Genomic DNA, 10,779 nt, shown 5'->3' on the forward strand with positions numbered 1-10,779 from the left:
TACCCCATTAACATTTCGTGACTTGAATATTCATTATTAGTGATATTTTTAGTATAAGTGCTAACGCAGACAAACTTTTCATAGGTGTTCACATAGTACATAGTTCTCTCTTCTCTCTCTCTCTCTCTCTCTCTCTCTCTCTCTCTCTCTCTCTCTCTCTCTCTCTCTCTCTCTCTCTCTCTCTCTCTCTCTCTCTCTCTATGTCCACTACTTGCTGTCCATATCCTACCCCCCGCCCCCTCCACACCCCTGATTGTAAATAATGTAAATAATTCAATGTGATTATCTTGTGTGATGACTGTATTATGATGATAGTATATATCTGATAGTATATATCTGTATCATGAATCAATTTAAGTGGACCCCGACTTAAACAAGTTGAAAAACTTATTCGGGTGTTACCATTTAGTGGTCAATTGTACGGAATATGTACTTCACTGTGCAACCTACTAATAAAAGTCTCAATCAATCAATCAAAAAACGAGGTAGAACACGTTAATCCACACATTTTTTCAAATTCAACTTCTGGTCTCACAAGGAAAAGCATCTGATTGGCTTGACTTCTTAACTATCCCCTCCTCTCTGTCATATGTAGGTTATTAAAGAACTGTGATTGTGAGGGGCACCTCAGTGGGGCGCATGGTATTCTGCAGTGTTGCATGGTGGCCGTTCCTGGGGTAGTGGCCATATGTGTCAGCATGTCTGTGATCTCCTCCGTTCGTGGGGGCCCGGTTGCTTGTGGTCTTCTCGTATGGCTGCGGATCGTTTCTGGGCCCCTCTGTGTTTCGATCACAGTTAAGGTGCAATTTTAACATTAAGTGTAGATTGTAATTGTAACGCGTTTAGTAAAATGGCATACAAGCTCACCAGAAAGGATAGACGGTACGCAGGAAGTCAATAGGAACATTTTTCTCAGCAAACAGTCTGTCAAAACATGTCAAGACATCCTTTCTCAATCCAATCATACACTTCCCTCTTCAAAATAAAAGCACTATGCTTTATATAACTACAAAATGGCTTTTGTAGTTTTGTCAAAATGTTTTGTAATGTAATCCGTATTATTTTTACCTACTAAATGTTATTACATCACCTGAAGAATATGGACGTTTAAAACATTGTCATGAAATGATATAAATAATATTTACTTGTACAACATGCAATTTACAGAATATGAGAAGCATTTATTCAGGTAGAAATATCACATTTTACATTACCAAAACATCTTTGACAATCAAAGCATGATCGTAGCAATCCACATGTTGTGTTATTAATGCAGGAAACTAAATCTAAACATGGTGTAACTCCTCCTCTAAATGCAAGTGCTCCTACAGCAGGAATACAAAATTCTGTATTCCTTCAAAATACAAAATCAAGCAAGACACCAATGCACTGCAGGTCTTTTTTTTCCCCATAGTCATTACAAGCATGTATGTTTTTTTTGTGTGTTGAGCTGTTTAAAAAAGCATAATGTTTTAAAAAAAAAACATTTCAATAAAGCAAATTATTTGTCCAGTCATGGTATTGAAAATGTAAAATGTATCTGTCTAAGATTTACTTTTTAATGATGAAAATGACATCCGTTTGCGTTTAATCATGATTGATTTTTAATTGACATGAAGAAAGTGCGATAAATCGCGGTTAAATATCTTTATCATTTGACAGCCCTAATTTAAACACATGAAGCTACATATCCTTTTTGTATCAGTAATGACAAGAGTCTTTTCATCACAGGTTTCATTACGGCTGCTACAGACTCCAGACCCCCTGGCGGTAAATGTATTGTGTTTATTGAATAATTTAGCATTATTTAAGTGAAGCAGATTAGGAAGTACAACTCTGTGGGCATGGACAAAACGATTGGTTGATTTAGCTGTTAATCTGTGATTTGAGACTTTCCCTTTCTGGTTTCTGTATTTCTAAGTTGTTTCGGCTTTATATATATATATATATATATATATATATATATATATATATATATATATATATATATATATATATATATATATATATATATATATATATATATATCCATCCATCCATCCATCCATCCATTTTCTACCGCTTGTCCTTTTTGGGGTCGCGGGGGTTGCTGGAGCCTATCTCAGCTGCATTCGGGCGGAAGGCGGGGTACACCCTGGACAAGTCACCACCTCATCCCAGGACAAACACAGATATACTGTATGTATATATATATATATATATATATATATATATATATATATATATATATATATATATATATATATATATATATATATATATACTACCGTTCAAAAGTTTGGGGTCACCCAAACAATTTTGTGGAATAGCCTTCATTTCTAAGAACAAGAATAGACTGTCGAGTTTCAGATGAAAGTTCTCTTTTTCTGGCCATTTTGAGCGTTTAAATGACCCCACAGATGTGATGCTCCAGAAACTCAATCTGCTCAAAGGAAGGTCAGTTTTGTAGCTTCTGTAACGAGCTAAACTGTTTTCAGATGTGTGAACATGATTGCACAAGGGTTTTCTAATCATCAATTAGCCTTCTGAGCCAATGAGCAAACACATTTTACCATTAGAACACTGGAGTGATAGTTGCTGGAAATGGGCCTCTATTCACCTATGTAGATATTGCACCAAAAACCAGACATTTGCAGCTAGAATAGTCATTAACCACATTAGCAATGTATAGAGTGTATTTATTCAAAGTTAAGACTAGTTTAAAGTTATCTTCATTGAAAAGTACAGTGCTTTTCCTTCAAAAATAAGGACATTTCAATGTGATCCCAAACTTTTGAACAGTAGTGTATATATATATATATATATATATATATATATATATATATATATATATATATATATATATATATATATATATATATATATATATATATATATATATATATACCTGTATAGTGTCCGCCCTGAGATCGGTAGGTTGTGGGTCCAAAACCCCGGCCGAGTCATACCAAAGACTATAACAATGGGACCCATTACCTCCCTGCTTGGCACTCAGCATCAAGGGTTGGAATTGGGGGTTAAATCACCAAAAATGATTCCCGGGAGCGGCACTGCTGCTGCCCACTGCTCCCCTCACCTCCAAGGGGGTGAACAAGGGGATGGGTCGAATGCAGAGGACAAATTTCACCACACCTAGTGTGTGTGTGACAATCATTGGTACTTTAATCTTTAATCTTTAATATATATATATATATAATTTGTTTCATGGAATGTTAAAGGCCTACTGAAAGCCACTACTACCGACCACGCAGTCTGATAGTTTATATATCAATGATGAAATCTTAACATTGCAACACATGCCAATATGGCCGGGTTAACTTATAAAGTGCAATTTTAAATTTCCTGGGAAACTTCCGGCTGAAAACGTCTCGGTATGATGACATTTGCGCGTGACGTCACGGGTTGAAGCAGACATTTTGGAATAGCACGGTGGCCAGTTTAAATCGTCTGTTTTCACCACATAATTCCACAGTATTCTGGACATCTGTGTTGGTGAATCTTTGGCAATTTGTTCAATTAACAATGGAGACGGCAAAGAAGAAAGCTGTAGGTGGGATCGGTGTATTAGCGGTTGGCTACAGCAACACAACCAGGAGGACTTTGAGTTGGATAGCAGACGCGCTACCGTGAGTACAGCTTTGGCTTCCAAACATTTGATCGCTTGCCCGTACGTGTGTGCCGCTATGTGCATGTCACGTATGTAACTTTGGGGAAGTATGTTTCTTGCCGTTTCTGATGGCGGCCGGGGTGTCGTCGAAAGCTACAACGCCGTCCCCCGCCGCGCCGCTGTCCTCACCTGTCTGGGTTGACTTCCTCCGTCTCCGGGCCGCCGACCGCACCGATCATCGCGGTGAAGTCCTTCGTCGCGCCGTCGATCGCTGGAACGCAGGTGAGCACGGGTGTTGATGAGCAGATGAGGGCTGGCGTAGGTGGAGATCTAATGTTTTTAGCATAGCTCTGTCGAGGTCCCGTAGCTAAGTTAGCTTCAATGGCGTCGTTAGCAACAGCATTGCTAGGCTTCGCCAGGCTGGACAGCATTAACCGTGTGGTTATAGGCCCAGTGTTTGGTAGTATTGTTGATCTTCTGTCTATCCTTCCAGGCAGGGGCTTATTTCTTCTGTGTCTATCTGCAGTTAAGCACGATGCTATCACGTTAGCTCCGTAGCTAAAGTGCTTCGCCGATGTATTGTCGTGGAGATAAAAGTCACTGTGAATGTCCATTTTGCGTTCTCGACTCTCATTTTCAAGAGGATATAGTATCCGAGGTGGTTTAAAATACAAATCTGTGATCCACAATAGAAAAAGGAGAGAGTGTGGAATCTAATGAGCCCTTGTACCTAAGTTACGGTCAGAGCGAAAAAAGATACGTCCTGCACTGCACTCTAATCCTTCACTCACTTTCCTCATCCACGGATCTTTCATCCTCGCTCAATTTAATGGGGTAATCGTCGCTTTCTCAGTTCGAATCGCTCTCGCTGCTATTGTAAACAATGTGCAAATGTGAGGAGCCTTTCAACCTGCGATGTCACGCTACTTCCGGTACAGGCAAGGCTTTTTTATCAGCGACCAATAGTTGCGAACTTTATCGTCGATGTTTTCTACTAAATCCTTTCAGCAAAAATATGGCAATATCGCGAAATGATCAAGTATGACACATAGAATGGATCTGCTATACCCGTTTAAATAAGAACATTTCATTTCAGTAGGCCTTTAAAGTGTTTTGCACTTTCAGCCAACCAGACATTTTCAAACTTTTTATCCTGAATTGCCAATCAATTGTTATGCATGACTTGGTGGGAATACTGCAGGCACAAGAGCAGTATTTTTTTTTTTTTTTACATCATCTTCCTTCCTCCCACTTCAATCTAATTATCAGCACTTTCAGCATGAACCCCCGCACCCGCACACACACACACACACACACACACACACACACACACACACACACACACACACACACACACACACACACACACACACACACACGTTGTCTAAATTAATTGAGTCAACAATTCATTTAAAACCTCTTTTAATTATTAATTATCGGAAAATTAATTAATGCAGCATTGCTACTAATTATCCATGCTAATTAACACAATGTGACATCTCACCCTTCTGTGAGTACCACAAATCAAATTGATGCGTTTAAAAGCTCGCTTACACATTTATTGTGTGCAGACACATTTTCTTTCAACCTTGTGTGTTTATTTGCATGTCAGCAACACACGGACATGTATTTATCTACGTTTCCTTTTTACAAACCTCATCATTATTCAAAAAGTGGTAAAAAAGAAGTATTTCTAAGTTTACCCTACAGAGATATGAACATTACATCAGTACACGCTACATATATACACACAAATACAAATACAATACATGCACAGGACAATTATTGTTCACATTATTGTGCATCCCGTGGAGAACAAGACTAATTTAATAACCTGTTCATTTGTTGGTGCTCATCAGAAGAAGCTTTCAAAGGGACTACAAGCTGCTTTCTTTTCACCAGCTCCTTCCTCCTTAATGATATGTGACACTTTAATTAATTGAAGAGGGTCAGGAGTTATTAGCACACTTACTGTACGAATCCTCCTTTAGGACTTTTTTACTGATGGAAAAAACACTCCTGTTCCTCATCAAGTGCGGAATCACGGAAGTGTTAAAAGGGATTTGTGGGTCGAGGGAAATACGAATAATAATTAGTTCATGTGATATCATTGTATTAAACCTGATTTTAATGATCACTGTGTGCATCCAAAACACCCGGGGTGATGTCATCTCTTTTAGTTTCTCAACAAGGAAGAGAATGCTCCATACATGTTTCTTAATGTGTGGTTAAATGTATTATTTTAATATATTTTTATTAGGGCTTTGAAAGATAACGCGATAATAACACGTTAACTATAAGTTCCTTTAACGGCGATCATTTTTGAAAACGTTTGACCCTCGGCCCATTCCGTAGCTTGGGGGAAAGTGTAATGGCGTCCAGTTACTGATGAGCCTCAAGCTCGAAAATAGCCCAGCAGAACTGCACAAAGAAAGGGGGACCTTATAGAAGTCTCAGGTCCAAAGCCATGGCAAGTCGTTCTCCGGACAAGACAAGACAATTTTCACGTCTGTGTTTACTTTACGGTTAATGTGTTGTCTGTCTTTTTGTTCATAATCCAGACGAGGCGTGTTGGCTGAGTTCTAAACGTTTACTCATAAAGCGTGCTCATCACAACATTCTAGCTCCCGGCATGGCCACATACACCACCACATCTCTGGCTACCGCGCATGCTCATAACTCCCGTTGCATGCTGGGTAGTGTAGTTCTTATATTACCTGGAACATAACATCACATCTTCCCCCCTATAAAGAAATAGTGTTTAACTCAACAAAGTGTTATTTTTTTTTGTTTAGCATTGTAACCACATTTGCAATCATATAATTTTCTCTTTATAGACATCTCTTTCAACAAAGACACATAAACAGTTATGTCAACACTTTTTTTTTTTTTTTTTTTTTTTTTTTAACTCTCAAGACCTCAGAATCCTTAACAAGTCTCAATCAGCCTCTTTGGTGGCTGAACATGTCTCTTCGGTCTAGAGTTAGACAGTCTCTCAACAGCAGGTGACGCGGACGCTGCTGTCAGTCCTTGGTCAGCAAGGTCAGGCTCCGTGTCAGCAAGTTCTGCAGGTCCAGCTGAGTCCTGTTGAGCCTTCTCCTGAGCTGCAATGTTGCCTTCAGTCAGCTGTAGTTGAAGATCCGTGCGGTTCCTTCTCAGAGTCGGTCCATTTTCCATCTGGATCCTATACGAACGTGGAGCAACTTCCTCTTCCACCTGTCCTTTTTGTCTCCAGGTGCCTGTAGAAATGTCTCTGAGACGCACGACGTCTCCTGGCCTCAGCATAGGCAGGTGTTTTGCCGTTCTATCATGCAGCTGTTTTTGCTTCGCTTTTTGTACTTCCTTAGTGTGTCTGATTTTGTGTGCGCCTTTGGGTGTCAGCAAATCCTCGTTGACTGGTAGGTTGGAGCGAATGCGCCTACCCATCAGCATTTGGGCGGGTGACAGTCCATTTTGTAGAGGTGCACTACGGTAGATCAGTAAGCTTTTCTGAAAGTCATCTTTGTCCTGTGATTTTTTTTAACAGGTTTTTTACTGTTTTTACAGAGCATTCTGCCAAGCCGTTGGACTTTGGATAAGTTGGACTTGATGTGGAGTGTTGAAACCCCCATTCCTTGGCAAAGGCAGCAAACTCACAGCTAGAAAACTGGGGACCATTGTCGGAAAACAGTTCGCATGGAACACCATGTCTGGCAAAAACAGTCTTTAAATAACTGACAACTGCTTTGCTCGTTGTTGACTGCAACGCTCCAATTTCCGGATAGTTTGAAAAGTAGTCTGTGACTACCACGTAGCTCCTTCCATCAAAGTCAAATAGATCCGTTCCTACTTTGTAGTAAGGTCTGTGGGGCACTGGATGAGTCATCAGTGGCTCCGCTTGTTGTTTTGGCCTGTAAGTTCGGCAAACTCCACATGACGCTGTTGTTTGGCTAATATCCTGATTGATCCTTGGCCAGAACATTACTTCTCTAGCCCTCCTTTTACACTTGACTTCACCGAGGTGGCCTTCGTGTATCTTTTCGAGCATCTGTTTGCGCAGTGAGTACGGAATAACAAATTTGCTCCCTTTTAGCACTATGTCATCCACCACTGTAAGCTCAGCTCTACAATTCCAGTAGTCTTGTATTTTCAAGGGGCAATCCTTTTTGTTGTCAGGCCATCCATTCTGTACTGTGCTCTTGAGTTCTTTCATAGTTTCATCAGCAATAGTCTCTTTCCGTATTTGTTCTGTTCTGTCTGCAGTCACCGGCAAAGATGTCACTACCATATCTACATATGCCTGTATCTCTGTGCTATTATCACTGTCTGCAAGTTCTCTCTTGTCCACTGCTCTAGACAATGTGTCGGCTGTGTACATATATTTTCCTTGTGTATATATCATGTGCACGTCATATTTTTGCAGTCGAATTAGCATGCGCTGTATTCGTACTGGACAATCATTCAACGGTTTGTTCATGATAGACACCAACGGTTTATGATCGGTTTCCACTTGAAACATCTGTCCATATACATATTGATGGAAACGCTCACATGCATACAAACTTGCTAACAGTTCTTTTTCAATTTGAGCATACCTGGTCTCTGCACTTGTCAGTGCTCTGGAAGCATAGGCGACAGGTAGCCACTGCTCTTCATGTTGCTGCAGTAGCACTGCTCCCAGGCCGTACTGCGATGCATCTGCCGAGATCCTGGTGCTCTTCTCGGGGTCATAAAACTTTAACACGGGCTCCTGTGTAAGAGTCTCTTTCAGTTTCAGAAAACATTGTTCTTGCTCGTGGGACCATATCCATTCATTCTTTTGTTCAAGAAGACTCCTGAGAGGTGCTGACTGTGTTGACAGTTGTGGGACAAACTTGGCAAGATAGGTGACCATCCCCAGGAAACGTCTGACCTCATCTTTGTTGGTTGGCCTTTCCATGTTGTTGATTGCTGAAGTTTTTCTCGGGTCTGGCTTCACGCCCTCTTCACTCACAACATCTCCCACAAAGGTAAGTGACTTCACTCCAAACTCACATTTTTCTTTGTTAAGTTTCAGGTTCACCTCCCTTGTCTTGTCTAGCACTTGTCTCAGTCTTTCGTCGTGTTCTTTTCGGGTTGAGCCCCACACTATGATATCATCCATCATTGTCTCAACTCCGGGTATGTGCTCAAAAATCATGTGAATGGTCTTATGATATACTTCAGGCGCTGACAAGATGCCGTATGGTAGACGAAGAAACCTGTACCTGCCCTCCGGGGTGTTAAATGTGCACAGTCTTGAACTCTCCTCGCCAAGCTTCATCTGCCAGAAACCTGATGAAGCATCTAATTTGCTGAACCATTTTGCTCCAGCAAATTGTGCCATGATCTCTTCCCTGGTTGGTAACTTGAAATGCTCTCTTCTGATTGCTTTATTTAGGTCTCTTGGATCCAAGCATATTCTTAGGGCACCTGTTTTCTTTTGCACAACAACCAGCGAGCTGACCCATTCAGTTGGCTCATCTATTCTTTTAATGACTCCCAACTTTTCCATTCGCGCTAGTTCATCTTTCAGTTTTTCACGCAGAGCAAATGGGACTTTCCTGCACGGGTGCACAACAGGAAACACATTTTTATCTACACATATTTTATGTAGTCCAGGTAGACATCCAAGTCCTTGAAAGCAGTCCTTATACTCTTCCATGAGTGTGTCCTGAGCATTTGTAGTTTCTTGAGATGTCACCACAAACACTCTTTTGACAAGATTGAGCTTGGTGCATGCACTGAGTCCCAGGATTGGTTGTACACTCATATCCACGATCAGTAGCTGTGCTCTCATTTGTCGACCCTTGTGTTTAAAAGTTGCAATACATCCGCCTTTAACAGGAACTCGTTCTCCAGTGTATCCACTTACTTTGGTTTTTACTGGATGGATTTTGCTCTTTACAGTCAGTGTTTTGTAATCTTCCAAAGATAGCAGGTTTACGTGAGCACCTGTATCTAACTTGAATGGTATTGTTGTCTGATTCACTGTAATTGGAACAATCCATTCTTCTTTTTCAATTGTGCATGCTTGCACCACATTGACAATAAACTCCTCCTTATCATCATCTTCTTCAACTGTGTGAACTTTCTTTCTTGAAGCTGCTTTGCAACACTTTGCATAGTGATTGCTCCTTCCACAGTTGTTACATGTTTTTCCATATGCAGGACAATATTTCGGCTTGTGGCTGCCTCCACATTTACCACATTTAAATTCCATGGATTTGTCTTTTTGATCCTTTTGTTTGGTACACATTTTATTTTTCCATTGTTCTTTATGTATGGCATGCACTGTTGTTTCACCTCTCCGTAGCTCTTTTGCTTGAGCTCTGGTGGTCTCAGCTGCTCTACACATACTGACACACTTATCTAACGTAAGCCCAGTTTCTCGAAGCAGTCTTTCTCTCAGTGCATTATCCATTGTACCACAAACAATTCTATCTCTCACTAATGAGTCTCTCAGAGTGTCAAATTCACATGTTTTGCTTAGCGTGTGAAGCTCTGCCATGTACTGATCAAAAGGTACTCCTTGCTTTTGGTCATGTGTGAAAAACTTATACCTCTCAAATGTCACGTTTTGACGAGGCACAAAGTATTCTTCAAACTTTGTCATTAGCTGTTCCAGAGTCAAATTAGCTTCATCCAGCTGAAAGCTATTATATATGTCCAAAGCATCTTCTCCAATAACATGCAAAAGAATGTGAGCTTTCAGCTTTTCATTATCAGCTCCTGCTCCGCTTGCTGCTAAATATATATTAAATCTTTGCTTAAAACGCTTCCAGTTATCGGCAAGATTAGCATTTAGTAGCATTGGGCTAGGTGGACTTAGCTTTTCCATGGCTGTACTTTGGGGTAGTTACCGGGACTCCACAGCTCTTTGTGTTGTTGGCTTTCCTCCAACTCGGGCACAAGATCCTCTTCTATTCGTTCAATCTGTCCCTTGTCCTCTGTGTCACTTTACCGCCACTCAAAGTCTTCATACACGCAGCAAACTCCTCAGGAATGTGGCGTCCTTCGCACGTTTTCACTCACGCGACCGGAGACATCTTCCTTCCGCTCGTCTTTCGTGGCTCCCTCGTGGCAAACATTCCGTCCGACGCTGCTCACGGCCACTTCTGACACCATGTGTTGTCTGTCTTTTTGTTCATAATCCAGACGAGGCGTGTTGGCTG

The 10,779-nt window shown here is 40.9% G+C and overlaps 1 protein-coding gene across 1 annotated transcript; it reads right to left on the reverse strand.

The window, feature by feature from the left end:
• Positions 1-7,101: 7,101 nt before the first annotated feature.
• LOC133648860 (uncharacterized protein K02A2.6-like) lies at positions 7,102-10,578 on the reverse strand. The gene has a single exon (XM_062045343.1). It carries the CDS (start codon positions 10,443-10,445, stop codon positions 7,104-7,106), a length of 3,342 nt encoding a protein of 1,113 aa, XP_061901327.1. The 5' UTR covers positions 10,446-10,578; the 3' UTR covers positions 7,102-7,103.
• Between the last annotated feature and the right edge of the window lie 201 nt (positions 10,579-10,779).

Source organism: Entelurus aequoreus, linkage group LG04 (genome assembly GCF_033978785.1).
Source record: "Entelurus aequoreus isolate RoL-2023_Sb linkage group LG04, RoL_Eaeq_v1.1, whole genome shotgun sequence".
Lineage (NCBI taxonomy): Eukaryota > Metazoa > Chordata > Actinopteri > Syngnathiformes > Syngnathidae > Entelurus > Entelurus aequoreus.